The following is a 25,918-nucleotide window of genomic DNA, read 5'->3' as shown; positions in this document are numbered from 1 at the left end:
AGTGTGACTGCCTCCATCCTCTTCTGCAAGTGGAGCTGCAGGAGCAGACAAGAGAGGAGGGAATGGTTTAACACTTGTCCTCGTGGCAGCCCTCTGATCCAACACAGAGAGTGTTCACTTATTATACCCTCGACTCTAGGGGGTCCCCAGTATGATACCCAGGGGAACTATGGTCCCTGTCAATACCTTTCCTGGCACACACCAAGTATTTTTAGAAAGTGGATGGGGCTGAGCGTGGCTTTTGCTTGGGAGAGCTTCTGATTGGCCACTAACGATATTTGCAGATTTTAAAGAATTGTTTTGACAGCAACTGCTGCCACAGCACAAGAATCTTCACTGGCAGACTGGCAACAGTATGTATAGAAGAAAATATCTTTAATGTGTTCATTTGAAACTCTGTTAAGCAGAGTTTCCACCAGAAAGGTTTAAGAGATGCTATTGGAGGTGTGTATAGCTTCATTCCCTAATATGATGGGACTCTGCCTCCTGCAGCCGCCATTTTGAGCTTGTGTTCTCCACCTTGTGCCAGAATTCAATGGTCTCAATTCCACTGTCAGAGGGGAAGAGGGATTTATCCTTTCCTTCTTCTTGACAACAGTGCCTCAACCCTCCTGGGTCCCACAACTGCAGAGATGGTCTTTGCAAGAGCTGGGGACAGCTGTCAAAATGTAGATAAACCCAGGAAATCTGTTCAGGGGCATATCTAGCTAAAATGGTGTCCGGAGCTCACCCTGGACACTGTCCTTTCCAGTGATGGGATCCAGAAATTTTAGTAACAGGTTCCCATGGTGGTGGGATTCAAACTGTGGCTCAGACAGGAGAGTTGAGGGGAGCAATCTTGCATTCTGGGCTTCATTGAACACTAAATAATTTGTGGGAAATAACAAGCAAGCACTTCTTCAAATGGAATCCAGGTTCATATTTCATTTGGACTATGTCTTCCCTCATGGACTTAATCAGAATATAGATTTCTCTGAATTTTTGTAACACATTTTGACTGTACATTATTATGGAACTGAATGCCTAATTACCTTGTGCACTGAATGAGTTAAGTTGTGTGAGAAAATGCAGGTGAGTGGTTTTTGTTGGGGACCAAGGCACAGCTGAGAATCAAGCTGCAGAAAGCTGGTCCTGGGTAAAAACTTTTTTCATCGAAATATTGATATTGATTTAGATTTTTTAAAATTTATGTATATTATTGATCCTTTAGGAAAGTAAGAACAACACTGAAAAGTTTGTTCTGTAATTATCTTTGTTATTTACAAGAGCATGTAAGTAGCTTGATGGAGTCACTGAAACATATCAGTCACTGTCTTGTATTCTTTACTTATTCATGCTTATAAGTAGTTACTGAGAAAGATACACACACACACACACACACACACACACACACACACACACACTCATAATCCATTACTCATTCTAGAGTGCGGTTCCTCTAAGGCTTGTTTCTGCTGCAGTTGGTGCCTCACAGTCAAATCATATGCTTAATATTTGTTGCTGCCTAGCTAGGAAGTGTTGTATAAGATTCTTTAATTTGTGATAGTATTGTATTTATTGAAGGAGAAGTGTACATCCTTATTTTGATTTTTTGTATATTTATGTTGAAAAGTGCACTGGCAAATTTCAATACTTTATTGATTTACAATATATGGCACTGAGGTACTTTAAGCTTTCTGGTGCAGATATCTTATTTCTACTAATATTAGTGCACCTACTCCCTTTTTTCTATTAGGGTTGAGAAGCCCATCATTCAAGATTGTGCCCACTCTTTTCCTGACTCTCCTATCCCAGCCTGAAAGGGCTCAGACAGGAGGGGGGGTGATCTGAGTGCTGGCCTGCTCTCCCCCCACTTCTCCTGTCCCATTAGGCCCTGCTTGCTCCTGGGAGGAGGACAGCGAGAGACTGACCTAATGCACCTCCATGAGGCACTGAAAAGTGGTTCCTGGGTTGTCTGCCCTCTCTGTCCTGCCCCCAGATATGCCTTTGAATCTGTGTACCTTCCCCCTTCCCAGTAATTATGTTTGAATACAGGCTATTGTTTAGAATAGGTTGTATTCTGAGAAAAGTTCAGCAATTTGTCTGACTCTCATCCAAGGAGTTGTCTATAGAGTTGCCAACTGTAGAGTTGTACAACTGTAGAGTTGTAGAGATACCTGGAGTTCTGAAGATGGAGCTTGAAAGAGCAAGCTTTAGGGAGGAGAAGGACTTTGGTAAGGAATAATGCATGCAGTCCACCTTCTAAGGCAGCCATTTTCTCCAGGAGATATGGAATAAATATTTTTAAATGAACAAATAATAAATGCACACGTGTTTTATGTTGTCTGGAGATCAGTTGTAATTCCAAGAGATCCCCATCCCCCATCTGGAGGTTGGTAGGTTAAGCTAAATTGTATGTGCCCTAAATTGTATGTACCCATATCCTTCTTCATTTGTTCCAGTACATTAGAAATGATGCATTTCAATCCAGCCCTAAGAAATGTGCTGTCACATTCTATGGAAAATAAGAAGCCTAGATTGAAAACAACAAATTTGTGCTTATTTTCTCCTCGTTTTGGTTTTGCACATCCTTACTTAAAAGGTTTCAGATTGAAAGGTCTTGTACCAAAACAGTTTTGAAGATCCATATAAGATTGGGAAGGATCTCCTTGCCCTTGAAGGGAAAAAAATCATTGCAGAGCAACAGAGAAATAAAGGGAACACTAAAATGTCAGACTCCTGGTGCTCCTTATATATTGCACATCAGTGCAACATCATACTCCCTACTGGGAAGGCAGATTAGGTTAAATGAAGGCCAAGAGCCTCATAGTATCAATTGCTTACTCTGCTTCCCTATTCTGCCTCACATTTCCTGTGGTAGATAGTTCTGTAATACAGCTTACCTGAAACCATCATTGTTGAAATGGTGTTTTAAGCAAAGCTTCCAGAGTTTTGACCTACACATCCCATATCATTACAATATACAAAATGAGGAACGTTTATTTTCCTTTGGTTGCATCTTGCTCTTCAGCTGGCCTCAAACACCAAAGTTTCCTTATACTGAATCAGGCCATTTGTCTGTCATGGTCAATACTGTGCGCTCTGATGGGTAGCAGTTTTCCAGATGGAGGTCTTTCTTCTTTTTCTTTTTGAGTGGAGATGCATGACTTTCTGCATGCACTGCAAATGCTTCTAACGCTGAGCCTTGGCTCCTTAGCTCACACTGTGATAAAGTTGTTCATTAGGAATAGGTCACTGGTGTCCTAAGGGCTCAGTTTTGCTGCAAGAGATTTCCCATATGGGGACCTCAGGTGGTCTCAAATCCCCCAGAAAGACTCTAGCAAAATATTTCTTCTTCTCATATTAACAACAATTCCTCCTGAGGAGAAAGACTCAAGACCCCATTTGTGTGTGCATGCACAGGGCAATGCTTCACTTCTACTACAATTCCACAAATGCCTATACAGACAGAAAATGTTTCCAGAAGAATTAATATTGAGGCTATTCTACAATAAATTACAACCACACCTGTTGAAAGAGTAAAAATTCACTAAATCAGTCATTTTAACTGGGCATACACCATCTCTCTGTGCCCAGGGAAGGTGATCCAGAAATACTGAAGGACATTCAGAAATTTTGGAAGCAAATGGTAGGAAAGAGCCATTTGATTATTAAGATTTTTGGTAGTCCCTTATCCTCCCTCAGTCAAAGGAGGAAGAGTTTTATACTGCTCTTCCTTTCCTCAAGATTAAATATCCAATTTCTTCCACAGGTGTTAAAAAGTGAAGCATAGCAAAGGAGAACCAAATTTTACATTAAGGAATGCTGATAGCCATTAGGAATATGCATCTTCTTCCTGAAATCTGCGTATCAAGTACTTATATAAAATATATGGTGATGAAAAGTGCTGTCAACTCTCAGCTATGGCAACCCTATAGAATTGTCAAGGCAAGAGATGAGCTGAGGTAGTTTGTCATTGCGTGCTACTGTTAACTCTTTTCTGGGTTCCCATCCAAGTACTAACCAAGGCTGACCCTGCTTAGCTTCTTAGGTGTTACAAGATGGGGCTAGCCTGGGGCATCCAGGGAAGGGAAACCTAAATATACCTATATAAATAAAATTGCTTTGTCTGGATTTTATTTTTATTACTTGTGATTTTGGAGCATTCTGATGCTGCATATTTGGAGGGTGACCTGGCTAACCTGGTCTTGTCAGATCTCACAAGCTAAGCAACATCAGCTTTGGTTAGTACTTGAATGGGCAACCTCCAAGGACGACCAGGGTTGTGACATGGAGACAGGTCATCATAAACCAATTCTGAATGTCTCTTGCCTTGAAAACCCCACTAGGGGTTGTCTTAAATCAGTTGTGACTTGATGGTGCAAAGAAAAAGTAGATTAAGAACCATTGTGCTAAACCTTCTTAAAAGAATTTTAAAATGTTTTAATTGTTATTTCACTAATTAGCATACAATTCAACAAGATCCCTCTCCCGAGCTTATGTCATATGACCATAAAGGTTTCTTCAAAGAAAGCAATGATCTCCAGAACTGAACAACCACTTTTATGAAAGTTGGATAGCGAATCAATCAACAAGATAATTATTTGTCAGTTCTGTCAAAAATCAAGACCTCTTTAACTAACCAGAACGCAAATAACAGTCAAACACATAAGATGACATCACCGAGGTAACCTGAAATTCCTTCATGCCATCATCTCTAGTCTGAATCATAGCATTTTACTTGTTTACTTATACTAGGAATATATTTCTGCAAACCCCATGAAACTTGCTATTCTCTTCCAGGAATGTTATTCCACTATAGATGATTTCTCTGTTCTAATCGGTTGCCTGTTCCCCTTTTCCACAAGTGGTTTTCTTCAGATGAAATGTATTGTTTCTTTATCATATTTGCTTGGTCCTCTGTGCAACCATCAAGTCATTACTGGCCCATGGGGTAACCATCACATCACATTTACTAGGTAGACTATACTTACAGGGTGGTTTGCCATAGCTTTATTTACAAATATACAAAGAACTCTGATTATGACACACTGATCTGCTCAACATCAGATTGCCAGGATGGGAGACACTGTACTTGGACTGGGATTTAGGATATCTATGTTTGAATTCTCACTCTACAACAACCTTGCTGCACTGGCTCCCAGCTGAGTATCAAATCAGATTCAAGGTTTTGGTATTAACCTTCAAAATCCTAAACAGCCTAGGACTGCCTCTTCCAGTACATTCCTCAGAGAGTGTTATGTATAGCTAGTAATACTCTGAAGGTGGTCTCTAGCCCCAGAAGCATCCGACTGTCCTTAACCAGAGCTGAGCTTTCTCAGAGCTGGCAAAATTCTTTGTCAAGTGAGAACCAAGCCCTGTGGGAACTGACTCAATTCCACAGGGCCTGTAAGAATGGGATGTTCTGCCAGACCAATTGTTCAGGCAGGGACAGTTGCATCTTGCTGACCTCCCTGCTCCTGTTTTGTTGCTTTTTTAAAAAAGTTGTCTGCTATTTACTTGATTTGCCTTCCTTTTCCTTCCTTTTTTCTCCTTCCCTCCTTTTCTGGTTGTCCCAATCATTGCATTGACTTTTATTAAGAGTGTGGTTTGGATTAAAATTAATTATAAGGGTTTTTTTAATTATTGTATTGATCTTTTAAAGTTCTGTTTGGATCATGATATGAGCCATCCTGAGCTTGACTGTGGTCACAAAAAGGCAGGCTACAAATCTATTAAATACCGGTAAATAAACGCTGCTTCCAAACAAAAAAACCTTCGGTCAACAAAGTAACATATCAGTTCCACTTCCCCAGCTAGAGGTGACACTTTTCCAAACTCATCTTGTTGAAGGGACACCAACAGCTGCCTCGCACTGATAAAACAGTTAACTCCAATTACGGTGTTTGTGTGTTCAGCAGGGGCACACTGGGAGCACAGTAGTCATATTGTTCTTTTGGTTGATGGAAATGGTGAATGTGGCTCTCCATAAGCAGTAGAGTAAGTAACACTGCTTTCAGCCAACCCACAACATGTCAAGCACTCTTTGATTCTCTGTTAGTATCATAAATGGTAAGGTAAGGGGTACCAAAAGTACCATAAGTGGAAGGAAGGCCTACAAATAAAATGTTCTGTTTTGACTTTTATGGTAATGATATATATTCTTGAGATCCTTGGTCTGTATCTCTTAATTTATTCTCATTTAAAATGCTTTAAAATCACTATACATCTTAGTGCTTTATCCAGTTATGACAGGATCATACTTTTTCCCTAAGCTTCCATTTGATGTGACAGCTTGGTCTGAAGCTCCTTTTAAGAAATATCCAAAAACTCTATATTCTGGAGAGCCAGCTTGGTGTAGTGGTTATGAGCAGTGGATTCTAACCTGGGCCGTTTCCGCACGGCCTGTTTATGGCGCCCTGGGAACGGTAAAAACGCCGTTCCCAGGAAGCCATTCGCACAGAATTCTTGCCGGCATGGAGGCGCCTGGGGGGCCGTGCAGAAACGGCCCTGGTGAATTGGGCTCGTTTCTCCATTCTTTCACATGAAGCCTGCTGGGTGACCTTGGGCTAGTCACAGTTCTCTCAGAAGTATCTCAGTCCCATCTACCTCACAAGGTGTTGGAGGGGAGGAGGCAATTGTAAGCCACTTTGAACTTATGGTAAGAAAAGTATAATATAAAAACCAACTCTTCTTGCTGTTTTTCTTACAGAATCTTTCAGCCAAGAACATTAAATCCAAGGAGTATGTACTGTTGCCCATTTGGATTTCAAAACTAAAAATACATCCTGTTCTTTGCTAATATGTTGTGAGCCAGTTATGTGATATCTTTGATATGTAGATACAATTTCATGACAAAATTCCAAATCAGTTCATACTTGCAAAGGTAAAAATGAATTCTCACCAGGAAAAAAAAAACCCTAATATATTATGGAAAAAGTATGTTTGCTTCACATTTCAGTTCCTCCCCTGGATTGCGGAAGTCTGAATGATCTATTCTCGTGGAATGAAAGTGTTAGGACTTCTTCATTATTTTATTTCTAGTTTTGTATGAAATGTACAAGTTACTTCTGCATTCAGTTCCTATGTTCAGTACCACCATCAGGCCTAGACTTTGAGATGGAAATCTGGGGCTCCATCTCACAAAGCTCAGCAGGTGAACTCAAACACAGGCTCTAACAAGACCTATTGAACACAGTGAGTAAATATACATGGAATTAGATTGCATCATGTATATCATTTGTGCAAATGGTTAGTGCGTAAATATTCATCTTGTACTTCATATTTGAAGAGTTTGAAGTATATGGTATTGCCAGAAGGGGGAGGAGCATAAGACCATTAACTCCAGAGTCTAAAATTACCTAACTGCACCATTGATTACATGTGTATCTTTTCTATTTTTCTACTTGTTTTTATTTATTTCATATTATTAAATTTAATCCCCACCTCCCCAGCCTAAGCCAGGCTCAGGGCAGTTTACATACATAATTTCCAGTACATCAATCATAAAAACAGATTCCACATATATACTGAGGGTTTTTTTTACTATATATACACACACACAATGTGTAAAAAAAAATCTGTAAAATAGAACAGTTCATCAAGGGGGCAACTAAAATAAATATCCAAGGGATTCTCAGACAGCCTAGGTTGTAATGATTAGCCCAGTCCCTTTATTCATTCAAATCTAACCATTAGGATGGGATGGAGGGGAAGAGAAAACTCAAGAGGCCATCAGGATGTATCAGGATGTTCCAAAAAAAGCTCTGGCTCTGTTGAGGCCAGCTGAATGTCCTGGAGGCTGGGAACCACCAAGAAGTTACTATTACTAATGCACTGTATACATTACAAAGTATTACAGTAAAGCAGTCTTAATATGGTTATATTGTTTTATCAAGTTTCTAGTTGTGGCCTGTTTAAAATTAAAGTACAACTTACATGTGCACCAGCAAAACATGGTACAAAGAGAATCTTAATGTAATCACTGCCACAATTCACTGCAATGTTTCATCAATGCACATTTGTGTATTGGTAAAATAGAGAGAGAATAAGAGGGAAACGGATATTACAGAAGTGGAATGCAGCACAGAGCTAGAAGAGTATAATTTGCCCATTTTTCGTTAGCAATATTCCATCACATTAGAACCTTTCCAAAAATAAACAGGAAAAAGAATGGGAAGCAAGTGCATTGTGCCCCTGTTATCACATGTGAAATCTTGGAAGACATGCAATGTATTTGTTGGTCTTTGAGATGCTGCAGGACTCCTTGTTGTTTCAATTCCTGGGGGCATTTGTTTTCTGGTGAGCGCAGCATCCTTTCGATTAAGACATTTCTCTCTCTCTCTCTCTTGTGCATATTTCCAGCCCCTCTTCTCCTCAAGGGAACTGCAAATAAAGCAGCTAGAGGCACTAAAGGCAAAGGCTGAGATCAATATGCAAATAATCGCCTATCGACTGACCAAATTGAAAGCTGAGTTAGGGCAAGAAAAAGCAATGAGAACTCTGACAGGCAAGTTTGGGCTTTAGGGAGTTCAGTCTCTGCCGAAGTCAACAGTAGTTGAAAAGAGATGGAAATCATGAGTGGCAGCAGCAATGTGCCAACAACGTATATTCCTTTTTTCATCTCATACACTCATTTAGCTATTTAAAAAATCCCATAACTAAACTCACAGCCAAATGGCTTCCTGTAACCTCACTCAGTATTTTTGTTTGGCTATGAATGTTATAGCCCAATAAAGCAAGCCCATTTTCTTTTAGACATAACAAAGAGCAGGATGGCTGAAGCCACTGTTGTATTAAAAATTGAAAGAAGGAAATATAATCTTACATTAGGGCAGGGAGATGATTCTGCTATTCCCCAAGTCCATTCTGACTTGCTGGTTCTGATAACATATCGAAAGGGAAGAATGGTCAAAACTATATTGTACATTTTCTACATAGTCACAAGTTCAAGAAATAGAACACAGAATATTTACACTACCCTGAGTGCTTTAAAGTCAGGAGAGATGCTAATGCTAATTAAAATAAAAGCTGAATATTTATTTTGAAATTTTTATTTTCTTCATTTAAACTCCATTTTTCCCCAGTGGGGGCACAAAGCAGCTCGTATCATTAACCTTTCTTTCATTTTAAGTCTGCAGGTTGAATGAGAATGGGCAAAATTGTCCAGACATTCTTAAAATGTTACTTCATACTAAATTATGCACACATAGAAAAGATATAGCTTCACTGGGTCCTGAGAACTGAGAAGAAGGCTGAAATCCTTGGTAGGGAAAAACTGCTATCAAGTTGCAGCTGGCTTATGGGGACCCCAGAGGGTTTTCAAAGCAAGAGACTTTCAGAGTTGGTTTGCCATTGCCTGCCTCCACACCACAACCGTGGTCTTCCTTGGAGGTTTCCCATCCAAACAGTAGCCAGGGTCAGGGCTGAGAGCCAGCAAAGCTTCCATGGCATGAGTAGGGATTTGAACCTGGGTTTCCCAGGTTCTAATTTGTAACCTTAACCACTACACCACTCCGGATCAAAATCCTTGAAAAATATGGACCCAAAATTATGGTGATCATAAGAACTCATAAAGTAGTTTGAGTCAAACCATTACAGTCCCATCCAGGTGGGAGGGGTGAATCAGCTCTTGGGTACCTTTGCCAACCCCAATGGTGTAAATGATACTCATGCTGGTGTGCAGGTGCCAAGGAGCTTTGCACCACCCAACTGGAAAGGCCTGCTGCCTGAAGAGCTGTGCAGGCAAAAACCTGCCTGCCAGTGCAGCTGGGGTGAGTTAGGGGTGTTCCAGGGGTCAGAGTCAACTATAGTCGGCTTTCACCAGGCTTTTGACCCAGGAACAAACCAGGCACAGGAGTCCAACTTATGCCATCCAAAAGGCTGGCATAAGTCAATTTTGGCCTGTGGGTGTTCTCTGGTGGCTGGGATCTTTCTTCTTTTCACTCTTTTCACTTCTTTTCTCCTCATGCCCCTTCTGGAGGGCACACAGCAGCAGCAGTGGTATAGCACCAACAGGGCCGGATGGGGCACGATGCTCTGGGTGGAGGGGAGCATGACCAAGCCACAGAGGGGACGTTCCGGGGCAGATGGCGCCATGGCAGGGGCACAGGGTGCATGCCCCTGGTGCAGATCCCCCTTGCTTCACCTCTGAGCAGCAGCACGATTCCTGGCTGTTGCAGCCCTTTGGATTGGGCTGAAAGTCTCTCAAAATCGGTGTTGTCTACTCTGATTGGCAGTGGTTCTTCAGGGTCTCCTTTAAAGAATGGTCTTTCACACCATCATCTAGATCAGGGGTGTCCAACCTATGACCCTTCAGATGTTCACGGACTATGATTCCCATAAGCTCGGCCAATTGGCCATGCTGGCAGGGGCGGATGGGAATAATAATTCATGAACATCTGGAAAGCCATAGGTTGGATACTCCTTATCTAGATGATCACTTTAACTGGAGATACTATGAGTTGAATCTGGAAGAACAGATGATCTACCACTGAGCTAGGACTGCCCCCATCATTCTGTCCTACTTGAAATAGTAGACGTGCACTTGAGAGCACTGCTGCAGTGAAAAGACTTAATTTGAACATGCTACACATTGGCCCTTTCTTCAATACAATGACATTGTACAATTATGAGAATTTCAGTAAATATGCATCACCCCTGGCCACATTTCAATTATGCTGCTACTTTATGCTCATTGGTGCTCCATCTCAAAACATATAATTTCTTTTTCTATGCTTTCTGGTAGGGCTGAAAATGGTATAGAAAAGGGCAAGTGACAATGCAATCCTATGCAGTTATTGTAGTCTAAATCTACTGATTTCAACAGTCTTCAACTAGAGTAACTCTACATGTGACTGTACTGTACTCATATCAGCAAATTGTCTGTTGAGTTTTGCTTGACTGGAAGGTCAAGTGAACACAATTTTGTGACAGTAGGTAGGAGTTGCAAGGATTTTGCCTACAATACAATTTCCCAATCACAGTTTCAGTATATTGTGGGTCAGCATAAGAAAGTACTGTAAATGGGAATTTTAATGATATAACTGTTTAATAAAATAAATGAAGTAAAAATAAAGTTTCCCCTCCAGTCATGTCCGACCCTGGGGTACCATTGCAAGCAGTGCTTTCATAGGCAAGCCGGGTTTTTTTGTGGGGTAGTTTGCCATTGCTTTCCCCAGCTATTCTTTATCCCCTAGCTATGTGCTAGGTACTCATTTACCGACCAAGGAATGGATGGATGGCTGAGTTAACCATGAGCCAGCTGCCAGGATATCTGACCCACAGGGGACTCGAACTCCTGACCGTGTGAGTGGCAGTGCAAGCACTTAACTACTATGCCACGCGACTCCTTAAAAAAATGAACACCTACACAATTTTTCCTTAAAATTAAATTTGTAGTATTAATGGCAATCTGTCACATGACATCTCATGGTGATTTCACGGCATCTCAAGTTTTCCGTTGTTTTCCAGATTGCGGAAGGCATTGTGCCCCTAACCCCTGTGATGTGAAAGGGACAATTGTACCTACCCAAAGGCTTCAAGGCAACCTAAAGCATCAGTGGACCCCTTTCTCCCATAGGACTGAGCACCACCAAGAGAAGAATTGCATTTTTTGTCTTGATGAGCTAGTAAAACCCAGATGTTTTGGCCAATAGGCAGCCTCTGAGTTGGAGCTCACCAGCCCCCAAAGCAATTTTATTCAGCACTAATGGCCTTACTGAATTTGGATCTGCAGATAAAGCCACACTTTAAAAAAAAAACCTTGCAGACTTCAGGCTAATAAGTCCCCATCTGAATTTGCTCTGAAAAGGAGCCACACAGTCAAGTCACCACCCAGTACAAATTAGGGTACTTTCCCCAATTCTCCAATGGGAGAATGAAGCATGAAGAGTCAATGGGATTCACAAGACTTAACTCTAGCTGCATTGTGGCCTTTTTCTGTAGTAACAAAAATAATGCTGGCTAAGGACAACCTTGGGCACATTTACTCAAAAGCAAGTCCTGCTGATTTCAGCGGAATTTGTTTCAGGGCCAAATTGACCACATTAAGACACTGGAGACCCCTGATCTTCTTTTCTTTTTACTTTAAAAAGCAGGGAGAGGTGCAGTGGATTCAGTTAATGGCTGTGGGCATGGAGAACTTCTCATTTCCGCTGCTTCCCCAACTGAAATTAGTTACTCAGGAAAGTTGGCTGGCAAAGAGAGATCAGGAGACACTCAAGAAGTCGCAAGTCACTTTTGGAGAGTAACACACGTCAGAATATCCAATGCAATGGGTAGTTCACCCCTATTCAAAACTGAATGGAGTTCCCATGCAAAGCAAATACCAGTTAGAAGTGGGAAAGATGACCACGCAAAAAAGGAAGATTAAGGGTTAAATAACTTCTCCCTGTGTACAGCGGCCCCACAGGATAATTCTCTGTGGCAGATCTGGCTCCCTTTGAAAAAAAAAAGAGAGAGAGAGACCTAACACGTAAATCAGCCGCATCTTTTCTTATGCATTCCCAACAGGACTATAGAGTGTTGCACTTGTAACTTGTACTTTAAGGAGCCCATTATTCATACCTAAAAAGCCTACTTCACGAATATATACTGTACACCAGGCAGTTAGTTGCCTTGGTATGCCCGTTGCTGTCAAACCAATCCGCCCGGAATGAAAAGGGCCAAGCAGATGTGCAGCAGGCACCCTCCCCTGAGAATAAAGCACACCTTCCAAGGGCTGCAGGTGAACGCAGCAGGCAGCCAAACCTTTCCTGGTGACTGTTGCTGCGTGTAAGGGGGACTTGGTCCTTCCAGCTCAGGAGCACCATTCACAAGTGATGTAACCACACCGGTAGTTTAACCAACGATGTGTCTCGCCTACAAACCCTTCCCTAAGTTGTCCAAGAAGGCAAAGGGCAGCGAAGGAAAGACAGAACGGGATGCAGTTCGTCATCCTAAACCAGTCTACCTGGAAGTTTCCATCGAAAAATATGTCACTTGTTTAAGGGACTGACGGGGGAGGGGGGACAGCTATGCGTTGCTAAGGTGATCGAATAAGAGGAAGGGGAGGTATGTGGTGCGCGCGTGTGTGCAGTCACAGTAAATAGGTTGTCTGGAGGGGGAGATGCGCCGGCTCGTGATTGAATCGGCTTTAGGACCGCTCGGAGCGCACAGGTCTGGAGGTAGTATAAGGTTTGCAATCTCCCTACTTCCCGGCAGTTGCCGGAGAAGATCGCTTTTAAGTGAAGCGTCCGGGCCACCCCCTCCGCGGTTGCCTCCCCCTCCCCTTTCCTCCCCTCCCTCCCCACTCGACCGCGTCTTGCCCTGAAGTTTGAGAGCTCCTCGCCGGCCACCGCAAGGCCCGGGGCGAGCGCCGGAGAGAGCCGCTGCCGCCCAAGAAGGTGCTTTTGCAAACCAGATCCCGAAGAGAGAGAGAGAGAAATCCTGGCATCATCGGCGCGAGGAGGGGAACGGCGCGCCTCTTTCCTCCGCCGGACTTTGCCGTCGACGCTGATGTGCAGTGACAGCTCCGACCGGAGCGCCGCGACGCGCCCGAGGAGCCCCACCGGCCCGGGGAGGCGAGGCAGATCTGCGCGGCGCCGAGGCTAATTGCGCTGATTGATGTCCCTTCCGAGCACCTTCAATGTCGGCGCTGGGAAATAAAACGCCCGCTGGGGGGGCTCCCGCCGCACCAGCCGCCGCCGCCGCCACCGGAGCAGCCGCGCCGCCCTGAGCCTCGGGCGGACGGACGGACGGGCCAGCGACCCAGCCAGCGGCTCCCGCTTGCCCAGCAAAAGTTTGACGGCGGGAAGCGCGGCCGCCGCACCAGGGGGACAGCCCCAGCCGGGCAGCAGCGGCGGAGGCGGGGCCGGAGCGGCGGGGCACCCCCGGGGCTGACCGTCTCCCCCCGCCCAGTCAGCGGCCGCCGTGGGCTGCTCTCCAAAGGGGCCGCGCCGGAGGAGTGCAAAGGGAGCGCAGAGGGGCTGCCCCGCCGGCTTTTCGCCTCGCCCGCTCGAGTCGTTTTCCTTTTCGGTCGCAACTTTGTTAAGCCGGGGAGAGGAGGAGGAGCAGGAGGAGCAGCGGCGGCGGCGGCGGCAGCAGCAGCAGGTGCGGCGGCACGCTGGAGGAGCGGCCAGAGCCAGCCGGCGTCCCCGTGCTGGAGAGAGGGCTCGTGCTCCGACCTCTGCCGGTGGCCGCTGCCTTGGCCTCTTCGCCCCCCTGGTGAGTACCCGCGCCCACTCCCAGCCTCGCCCTTTTGCCCCGTCTCTGGCCAGCTCCGGAGTGACGAAAGTTTCCGAGGAAGCGCCTTCCCTGCCGTTCCTCCCTCCCCTTGCCAGGGATGGGGCAGCGCCCGCCCGGGGAAAACTTAAAGGTCCCCGCAAACGCCTCCAAACCCAGTCGGGGGCTGGCGCGCTCGCCTTCCTCCCCGGTTCCTCCGAAGGCTCCCCGGAGTGAGCCGCTGGCTGTCCGGCTGCAGAGGTGCAGAAGAAGAAGAGGCCGACTTCAGTTCTCACCCGGGAAGACCCGCGATCCGAGTTAGATGGCTCTTAATTGCTACGAATGAGATTCTGCACACCTTGCGCACAGTTGGGCGATGCGCATCGTTGGGTTAATGGCGTGGATCAGCATTGTTTTAGTGATACGAGGGAGGATGTATAGGAAATATGGCTATAAGCAAACGGGATTGTTGTGATTTTATGACATTCCACCCCCCAACCCCCCGAAGGTAACCAATTAAGAGATGTTGGAAGAGGAAAAGGAGCTCAAACTTAGATACAAATAGAAACTGCGCCCTCTACTGTCTCCTTAGGACGCCTTCCTATGGAAAGGCAAACCGGTTTACAAGCCCGTTACCCTGGCCAAAGGGAACAGAAGCGTTTCCCTGGGTTTTCAAAGGATTCGCCTGTGGCAAATAATAGGCAGGATATGTTTAACGTAGGAACTGGTTCCTCTTCCTCCAGTGTGCTGTAAATGTACAAAGCTGTCAGTGTAGAGCTGTAATGCACCACTCTTTGTGGGGAGTCTTCTATTCTGATCCATCCACCGATAGTTAAATTTTGGCTCGTATGGGAACCTTCATTCTGTCATCTTGCTGACAAGGATGTTGGTAGCGTTTTGTTTTTTAAATCAAATGCGCAACAATGCATTCTTTAAGTAGGGAAGAGGCCTCAGTGTCGGTGAGAAAAAAGGGAGGGCAAACCCTCTCCCCAACTTTCGGTCTTATTAATAAAATGGTTCAAAATAATTCCATTCTGTCAAAGATAGTAACATCTTGAATAAGGAATTCAGCCAAGGAATAAAAACAGCGTGGAACTGAACAGGGACTACTGAGAGTGCGTTGGCTGTTCAAAATCAGAACAGCTTTTCAGTTCTGTGAATAAATATTGGGGGGGGGGGGATGGAAGCACAACACAGTGACAAAATATTGGAATTGGTGTCAGAACCCTGACTCTGACAGTGCTAAAAGTGCACATGGTCACCTGGAAAGAACGGTTTTGACCAGAACCAAAATGACTGGCAGTTTCTTAAACCAGCCCAACATACCGAAAAATGAGCCCATCCAAAATGAGTAAATGACAGTAGCTGATAATAGAGATCTGCAATGAAAAGATGAATCCAACAGATAGAACTTTCAAAGTTTGTACACCTGGGTTGGGAAACTGAAATGAAACTTGTAGGAATTCCATATTAGGCATTTTTCTTTTTTCCAGATCATGATGATGATGATACCCAAGGGATGAATGACTAAACAGGCCAGGTGTTTGCAACACCAGTACCTGGTTTTTCCCAATGCTCATGTTTGAAGCATCCAACAAATAAAGATTTCTTATGTGGTGAATCTACTGAGAAAGAGAAATACAGATGGCTAGTGTTACATTCTTGTTTCTATGAAAGAAAATTCAGGGAAGTTTTTAAAAACTGTTTTGCAGTGGACAACTGGGCAGTCCATACTAACCTATCTGAAGAAGAGTTTTTGGACAGTTCCAAAGCTTACTGTGTTATCCTATCAATTACATTGGGGTGGTTTTGGATTCTTTCTGAATTTTTTCATAAGAGACTGATGTTAAATTTGACTTAAATCACACCTAAGAATAGCACAAAATTGATTATTCAAAGCACAGAAATCTGTAACCAAACCCAGAGATTTTCCCCTCAGTTTGTTGGTCCTTAGTTCTTTGCATACATTTAACAATGCAAAAATAATGAAATGTTGCTGGAAAATGTATGGAAAGCTAAGGAACTATTCCTGGTGCTTGCTTACTCACAGGTACTGTAATGTAATGTGCATAGGATTCCAGCCATAGCAGGTGCTTACTTTCCAACAACTTATTTGTTGCTGTTTCAAGGAACCGGTTTGTTCCATAATAATCTGTTTGGCAATATCAGTGCTGTCTGTGACAGTTTCAAAAGACATGCATTTCAATGGAAGCCACTAAAAGAATAAGATCTGGTTCATCAATTTATAATAAGTCTTCCAAACAAGTTACTGATAATATTGCCTCCAAATGAAAGCATGTGATTCAGGTTCATTCTTTTTAAAATACTGATGCTATGATGTAATGCTGAAGGAAACAAAGATCTAAGACACTAGTATTAAACAGATACTGAATCATTTTTTATGCTGAAACTTCAAGTTCTCTCCCCAATTTGCTATGGCTTAGAATTCCAGTTTCCCCTGAGGAAATAATATCTAAACCTTCCTAAAGTTAAATAAGAATAAAATAAATTTCATATACTCGCCACCATCTAAATCCTCTTGGAGTTCTTAACGTTATATTTTCCTGCCTTTTACTCAACAATCTATCCTATTATTTGTACGGTCCCATTTAGCATGCTCAGAGAACTAATTTAGTATGTATGAAAAACAGTTTATTGGTTTTAAATGAAGACATTTCACCTATGTTGTGATAAACCAGGTTTCTCAAGTGGTGTGGCATCATGGAAGATTGACATTTATCACCTTTGATCCACGTCCGAGAGCACAATGTGTAAATCCCTTTATACGTGTGCTCATGTGCTCCTGTTTAACTTACAGATGAGACTTTAGCATTTTTTTTTTGAAAAGCAGTGGGTTGGTTTTGAATGCTGACATTTCATACATTCTATCAGATCCAATTTCTTAAATGCTAGGGGAAAATGGAAATTTGATTTTTAATTGCTTATTTGTATTGTGCTGAAAATTGTTATTGGAAAGGTTTTAGAATACACAACCAAAATGCCATAAAAGCATTTAAAAGAAAATCTCCAGAAGATAGGGTCAAATACAAATGTAATATATCTTCAATTTTTATCACATTTTTATGATATGATGTGGGTAACTTAACAGATAAAGATTTTAAAAAACTAAATTCTGTTTGATTTTCACATGATACCGTCACAAAGGTGGTATACATGGGCATGCTGACTTTTAAGTGTACGTTAAACAGGTAGTACTGAGTCTGTAGTGCCAGTGAATATAACTAAAGTAGAAATATTTTGAAGTTTAGGTTTTCTTTTCTTTTTTAATCAGGTCTCTGAATAGAAGGAGTCATTACAACAAGAATTATCCTGATTGAAAATTATAACTGTGCATGTAAGAGGTGTGATCAATCCCACTACAAACAGCTATATTTTCCTGATAAGAACTGACCATTGTATTTTATAACAATTAAGTTTACCCCAAAAGTGTACTCCACCAGTAAAGACAGGCTTGTATAATAAATATGTTTGAGGACAAAAGCTGTCCATAGATATCTAGGAAGAGATTGCAGTTCATTTATGTAACTCCTCTTGGTTCTACTGGGTCATTTTTAAGGATGGGTGTTTATGTCACAGTGACCAATGTGAGGGGTATGTTGGTGACAAGGTAGCATTTTTGAAGCTCTGTCAGGCGATCACAACAGTGTTGGTTGCCACCAGTGTTTTCTTTGCTCTTTGGCTGCCTGGGGAGATGCCAGATATCATTTCAGTTTGTGGGGCATATGGTGATGCATGTGGAAAATTCAAGGGTCAACCATAGCAGTGACGAGTTACAGTAACAAAGGACAGCTCCAGCTTATCACGCGCCGTAGCACAGTTGAATACATTTAGCATGATCCATTTTTTTGAAAGCAGGTTGCAGTCACCTTTGCTTTAAATCAGCGAAGATGTCAGTTTATATGGAATTCCATGGATCAAGTCAGCAAAGCACAGCAGATTGCATGATCAGATGGTTGACAGGGGCTATAAAGTCAGAGAAGATTAAAAACAGGCATCTGTCATTTATTAACATGGAACACTTGGCTGTGATGAATCAAATACGTATGTTTTAAAACTGAAGCAAATCCTGCCTTGCATTATTTACCATTTAGCACCATGGAGTTTAAAGTTCATAAAGTCAATATTCTAGGAATACTCACATAGACATTTAGTTAATTTAGATTGCTCTAAAATCAACTTCATTTTAAAGGAAATTTGTTTAGGATTGTAGTGGTAAAATTCATTTGCAGAGTTTGAAAGGACTCCTATCTTTACAATCATAGCTGTTGGAGAACTTGATTTCCTAAGTGACCCCTATATACACAAATACAACATGGGTCATATGATATACAACACGGGTCATGTGATGCTGTTACCAAAACTCCAGTGACCCCTAGCATCGTGTTCTTTAGTCAGTATCTTCCCCTGTGTCAACGAGAGCTCATTAATAATGAGATATTGCTGACTAGCTAAGCTATACTGTATTAGCGCTTGCCAAAGCATGACATTTTTAATACATTAATAATATGTCTGTAATGTAATGGAAAACTATTAATCACATACTGGATAGGTGCCAGAATCTAAGCTATAATTGGCTGCTTCTTGTCAAGCATACCAGTAGCATGTTTTGGCATCTGTCTGATACTAAGATAAGCGGCACCATCTTTTCGACGTCTTCCTTGTCAGCACACTGAATTCAATCAATGCTATAGTCTATAATTCCGTATAATGACCATCATTATGACTCTTCACTTGCTTTAATGACAGTTTGCTATACAGGAGACAGGTGTAGCCTAGTGAGCAGAGTGGAAAGTGTTGCATTTTGTCTCCATATTCTGCATTGGTGGTAGTAGTTCACATTCTGTCTGATCTACATCGCCATCCTAAGCAGAGTTACATGGATTTAAATCTGTTTAAGCTCAGAAGAGTGTAACTGTGTAACTATACTGGTACTGTTAGTTCTAGTTGCAGAAAACAGAAAAGAAACAAAAGAACCATTCTCATATAGTTCAAATAACCCTAAGCAAATATTCAGTTTTTGTTTTAAAATAATCTTTTGATACACACTTGCTCTTGAGTAAGTTTCACTGAAAATAGCAATATGTACTGTTTTCTTGTTCTTTCATGAACCTTTCTATTTGTTAGCAATATTTCAAACTTCATTTCTTCAGTGTTCATCATGTGCCACTTTTTTTTATAACCATGCATATTGAGTTTTTAATCAAACTGTACAAGAAAGGAAAATCAGTTCCTACAATAAAGCTTTATTTTTCAATGATAATTCAAATAATCACTATCAGATTTTCCCCCCTCTTTTTGGAACACACATTGATGAAATTCCAGAGCAGTAGATGTGTACTTACTTAAAGCATGAAATACTGTAGTTCAGTGAATATTATTTCAGACAAAAAGTACATAGAAGGAAGACAGGTGCTGGGCACGATGATGTGAAATTAAAATGATATTCACATTTTTCAAGAAAAGCTTCTGACTTTATGGCATTTTAAAATTTGAAGTTTCAGTATTGTTTAGCTCATTGAAAGCCAGCCAGTTATCGCACTCTCTGATACGGTGGGTCCCATGTAACAGCTGTACTATACCATTTTATGAAATGAATATAATGGGAAATTGCACTTGCGTCCATAAGGCAATTATTGTAATTTGCTATGGAAACACAATTCACCCATCTGTTGGCACTGCAGAGTGTCTATAGCTAAGCTGAGTTTAAAGACAGTGCTTTATTTGAATGGAAGGAACTTGTTTACAAAATGTCTTTGAAGACCAGGTTCCTTTGCACTGAAACTGGGTGTTTTAGAATGAGCTTTAAGACTTCAGGAGTCACTAGAATGGGTACTCTTTTGTATATATGTCCTTCATAGAAAACATTTCATGACTAGCTAGAAGGTTAGGCTTAAAACTGGCCAGCTAACCACTTCCATATATTTACACACTGGTATTCAATTTTTTGTGAGTTAGTCGTTAAAGGCAGAGAAGCTTAAAAATATAACATACTGACTCTGCTGCTGAAAAAATGTTCTGAAAAGGAGCAGTTTTCTGTTGTTAATCTGAAATCATTCTGCCGCTCAGACCATAACAGCAAAGAAAAAGGCTGCCACATAACAATACTCCCGACTTTAAAAAACAGAGGTGCAGCAGTGGCAGTATTATTTCTAGGATGGTTGCATGGATAAGGATTCCATTCTCTCCATTTTGAGGGGGTCCTCTATTCTACAGCTGGTCATATGGCATGCAGAAGTGTTCTTTGCCTCTTAAAATTAATTTTCAACAATTGTCAGACTACACAGTTGCTATTTACTCTTAAGAATATATTGCTTAAGGAGCCCAGGACAGCATTATACGGAAATATAGACATCTGCTTGTTGCCTACAAAATCCAAGGAGATACAGTCCTAATGTGTAGAATGTCTCCCTTTCTTACCATCTGGGGAAAAAACACATTTTCTTTATGAATAAAAATGGGGCAAAGTCTTTTACCGTAATTAGACTGCAGTCTTGCAGGGAACCAGTGAGCAAAATATTTCCTTTGGGTACCCAGAATTGGTCTGTTGAATACCATTTGGTCAGCTTCAGCAAGGATGCTTTGTAAAGTTGGCCAGCGTTCACTGAGGAATTTGAAATACTTTTAGATGTAGGTTTTATGTCATGATATACAGGGTTTTGAGAGGATGGTTTCTGCAATGGAAATTGACACATAAAAGAACACTAAAATAATAATAATAATAATTTTAAAGAAAATATTGAAGGCCTATTTAAAGGGGGAAATTATAATTATAAGCTGCAAATGAGCCAGCTGTTATCTTTGTCATTAAACACAATTAAACAAAAGAAGCAGAGCTCTTCCAATCCTAATGAGGAAAAAAAAACAAGGAGACAGAAGTGTGCTTATAATATCTCTCTTATTAAGCTAACAAAAGCTGAAATGTGTAGTCGACATTTTGAGCTCTCCGAGGCCCTTTTTCCAGGAGATGAAAAGCATACAAGTTGTTGTCACTGTAATAAAAGATCTACTGCCACTGGTGGGCTGGGGTTTCTATCCCCCATCAAGTTATGAAATATGATAACTGTTTAAGTTCTATTGCTTGCATTCATGTTTCGCCAAGATGGAAATAATCATTTTTGAAGTGAATAAAATGGGGGGAGGGGGGGAGAGAACTTGCAGAAAAGATTATATATCTGTCTTAGTTAGAAAGGAGTTAAATCCCTCATGTCAAAATAGTTTTGGCAATGAGTGATTCTGGTACTTTGTTCACTCCAGCAAAACACCTCCAGTAAAGGTTATCCAGATTATTCCAGTTTGCCTCATATTGCATCAAGCCTCTTGAAATGTCAACATATCATATATTTTTCTAATGCATTGATCCTTGGGCAATAACTCTTACTTTTATTGTTTCTAAAAGGATGCTGGTGCCAGAAGAAAAGAGTGATTGATAGCAGACAGACGGTGCTGTAGACACTCATCGTTTTGCTCCATCGTTTTGCTGGCTGTTCTTCATGAGTCAAGAAGAAGGTGGATCACTCAGGGTTATCGGCAGCAGAGCTGAGGACTGGCAACATTGCTGAATTGTCATCTGCTTCTGGACATTATTTACATGCACGATTTTAAAAAAACCCTGATAGATACATTTTAAGGAAAGGAACTTGCTTCACGGTTTCTCCAAGCAACATCTCTTCAGATATGCTAGGCATCCACCAAAGTTTCCACCTGTATAAAGAAACCACTGCAAACTAACTTCCTGTCTGGTTTGGAACACGTGTCATAATAACTTCAGTCCCCTGTGTACATATATGCACAGTACTGACTGCATTTAGGTTTCTACTGGTTACAGCTATTGAGGCACATTGTGAAGGATTTAGAGATGTATTTGTCAAGATTCTTGTCACTTCATGCCCTTTGGGTTACTGTGTCTTCAGTCATGCAGCACTATCCTTCAGTATGGGGACATTATGATGTTTGTAAGACCCAGATTTACACAGAAGATGGAAAATTTTGGGATTATACGGCCTGTCAGCCAGAAGCCATAGATATGATGAGATATGTGAAAGTAAATTTGGAGCCTCCTGATATAACATGTGGAAATCCACCTGAGAACGTCTGTGGAATGGTAAGACCAAAAAAAATGAATGCTGCCTCATAATTTCTCTAAGCAAGGTAAAAATTAGAGTCTTTAACTTCAGATTTGAGGCCAAGGTCATGGCCAATGCCAAGGGGAAAGCTCAACAACATTCACTGTGGGTCTGAAAGGCTTTTGGCAAATAAGCATTGAAACTGGAGAGCAGACATAAGTAGCCATTCAATAAGTTCTTCTTTAGGTCTCGTTGAAATCAATGGTGACACATTTCTTAGAAATGAAACAGTGGTTCTTTCCAAAAAATGTAGTATTGTGAGGCAATGTAAGCCTAGATTCAGCTTTTTAAAAAAGAATTAAAATAAGGTTGGAGGATATGATCCTAAGGGTATTTAGGTGTTGACCACATTATAAGGTGGTACACAAAACTTGCTATTTACTCTGTCAGATAAGTTCTCCTGTGAAAACATTAGCTTCTGCAAGTCTGTGGGTGCTTGGGAAAGTAAACCAACAGGTTTGGCTCTCCAGCCGACATTTATGGTGCTTCTCTTTATTCTGGAGACTGTTAAGGTATGCTTTTGTCAATTGTGATTTCCATCTGAAACTGAACTCAAGGAGGTTTCTTCACAAATGGTATGAGTACTTGTTTTAGGATGAAAAGAGTGACATTTCAGGCATGTAAACTGGTGGTGAACAAAAATGCTGGGATGATCAGGAATGAGAATGAAAGGGGAAGGAAAGACCAATATTGGTTTCATTGGTCAAAATTCACTATTTCTGTACTCCTTTTCAGAATTTTTGTGGGGCCGAGGCCAAAGGCTTTCAAATTTGATGGAGTAACACTGCATCATCCTCTCCAGATTTGGTATAGCATCTGCTGTATATATTCAAATGTCATGTATCAATAGCAACATCCAGACTATGCAAATCAGCTGTGAGCAGTGGGCTCAAGGTGTGTTTACCTTGATGTTGTGATGTTGGCATTGCACACTTTTGGATTAATCCATTGAATTTCAGAAAATACTAAGGCAAAAAGACAACATATGTGGAAGTAGCATCAAAGACTGAATTCATGTTGTTCAAGTTACCTGATTATTCACAACTGTTAGATTTGTACACTAGCTTTCCTTGAATATATTTGCTGCTAGTGCAAATGATAGAACTGTTCTAGTTAAATCCATCCTGTGAAACTCCATTGAACTGAACAGAAGCTGTGCATAGCTCTTGCTATACTTCTGTGTATAGCTGTTCTGTGTATAGCTCTTGCTAATTCCAATTGCACAGAAGACCTTAGTAGGTTGTGCATATAGTGCCTGTGGTGGTGGTACTGTGGCTCAGTGGTAGAACATCTGCTTTCCATATAGAAGTCCTGACACCTCTGTCCTAGGTGCCGTCACAAAGAACAAAATCAGACAGCAAACTGGACGACCATTTCTTGATCAGGAAGCTATTTTATTGAGCCCTGATAGCAGCAAGCAGGCAGCTACCTGGGTGTCTGGAGTTCAAGGACCCAGAACAAAGGCATGCATAAACTTTTATAGTGATTATAGTTTGGCGCAGTTTGCTTTTCATCCCATCATGCTTCACCCTGCCTGTTCTCCACCCAATCTGGCAATCAGCCTCGTAAACACAGAAGCCAGTCAGCACCAACAGACTCATTCTGCTTATTATTTCTTAGCATAGCAACTTATAGAATCCATTGAGGGGCTGGGGGTTTCCAAAAAAGTTATAGAACAAGGAACTTGTGGGTTTTCTGAGTACTACATAGAACAGAGAAACATGTTATTTTCAAAACTTGCATAGGAAGTGGTTGGCAGGAGAAAGTTGCAGTCAGACACCAGTTCAGCTACTAAGCTAAGCAAAGAATCTTTATGTTCAACTTTCTGATCTAGGCATCTAATCAATGTTAACAGTCCCTGGATCTTTCTCTGGTATTTCCAGTTCTAAGCATCAGGTAGGAGGTGTGAAAGAACTCTACCTGACATCCTGGTGAACTGCTGCCATCCAGGGTAGACCATCCTGATAGACTAGTGTCCTGATTTTATATATCCATGTGGAGTATTGCATATCTGTAACATAAGGCACAGCAGATGTGACAGCATCCCTGTGTCTGACCCAGGGCTGCTACTGCCTTTTTAGGACCTACTGGGGCCAATTTTAAAATGCCATGCAAGCCCTCCCATAGCACAGCAGTGTTCCCAGGAGTTTACAAGTCCTTTTCAAGTGGTAAAACAGCTGCAGTAGGGAATATGGCTGTTTCAGCATTTGAAAAGACATGGAAGGGGACAAGTGTCTAGTCCCACTGCTCTGCAGGTCCATCAGACCCTCATTGCATTTTTAAATCAGCCTCAATAGGCTCTAAAATGGCAGTGACATTTTCAGTTATGAGCCCAGAATGCCATCACATCTCGTTGTGTCCTTGCTCTCCTCAGATCACGGCTTGTAATTCTGCTCTCCTCAGATCACGGCTTGTAATTCTGAAATATCAAGTGAATGTTGCAAAGAGTCCTCTGTTGTGAAATGTTTGGGAGTTGCATATTGTCAGTAGTTGCTGTGTACCAGTACCTTATCTAAAATCAGGAAGATTTGGATTCCAACTGCTATACTTTAATAAAGGAAATACCCAAAATGTGGAAGGTTTTGCAAGATGGTTCTAAATTTTCGGTTCATAAATTAGACACATGACTCATGCACTGTAGAATTTTTTTCAGCTTGATAACTGGAGCCTTGACAGGCTACATTATTTTCTAACTCTTTTTGTGTAATGCTGCAGGCTTTAAAGAACAGAAACGTATTGTGTACAGCCTGTAATCTAGTCATGCAAATGTAGTAGAACGTTCAAGGAAATATACTGAAATCTGTAACTGGTTTATTCTCACTGTAGCCTATTCAAAAGTTGACACACTGGATAAAAGAATAAGTGGTCTGCATGTCTTGTGGCTATGTGGGTTTTTAAAATATCCATACGTATAATGACATCTGAGGAATGCATTCATGAAAGAGTGCAGATTAGCTTTGAACGGAAGGATTGCTCAAGCAGAACAAATGTGTGTAGGTTATTTTCCAACTTTTGGTGAGTTGGAGTTGCTTCCAGATGAACAATCATGGAAACTTTAGGGCATGTGGGTTCTTTTAGGTCACACATAAGCAGAATAGGGATATGTGAACAGATGGGCTAACAACCATTGGTGTGGGCTAGTAGCTTTCCTAGGCTTGTTTGTTAGCCTATTGAAATTGTTAATTAATTTTCTTCTAAAAACAATCGAAGTGGAGAATATAAAATGTTGCTCAAAAAAAGGTAGGACATGCTATATAGAAGAATTAATCAGACAGGAGACCTTATTCAGCACAACAGCCTCAGATTTGATTCTCTCTCTCTCTCTCTCTCTCTCTCTCTCTCTCTCTCTCTCTCTCTCTCTCTCTCTCTCTCTCTGTTTTCCACCCTTGCTCCATGCAGTGATGATTTTGACTTTTCCAGCAGAGTAAGAGAATGTCTAGGTGGAAGAAGGGGATTGGTGTTTTGCACATCATGCATCAAACTATCATGCATCAAACTATCATGCATCAAACTATCAAACTATCTGCTGCATGTCTGCCAGACTAAATACCCCGAGGTTTCTTGGACAAAGTGTGCAGTGCCTCTGCAGTTTC

General features: G+C 41.7%; 1 protein-coding gene across 9 annotated transcripts in view; it reads left to right on the top strand.

Annotated features, from left to right (window-relative positions):
* Positions 1–14,045: 14,045 nt before the first annotated feature.
* NTNG1 (netrin G1) overlaps positions 14,046–25,918 on the top strand; it is a 295,249-nt gene continuing 283,376 nt past the window's right edge. For all 9 annotated transcript variants that reach the window (XM_048496743.1, XM_048496740.1, XM_048496739.1 and 6 more), the window contains exons 1-2: positions 14,046–14,184; positions 21,599–22,303. In XM_048496743.1, the coding sequence (XP_048352700.1) occupies positions 22,058–22,303 (246 nt within the window). In that variant the 5' untranslated portion in view covers positions 14,046–14,184; positions 21,599–22,057. The remainder of the gene's footprint in view (positions 14,185–21,598; positions 22,304–25,918) is intronic.

The sequence above is a fragment of the Sphaerodactylus townsendi genome, linkage group LG05, assembly GCF_021028975.2.
Source record: "Sphaerodactylus townsendi isolate TG3544 linkage group LG05, MPM_Stown_v2.3, whole genome shotgun sequence".
NCBI lineage: Eukaryota > Metazoa > Chordata > Lepidosauria > Squamata > Sphaerodactylidae > Sphaerodactylus > Sphaerodactylus townsendi.
This window is presented reverse-complemented; position numbering and strand designations above follow the sequence as displayed.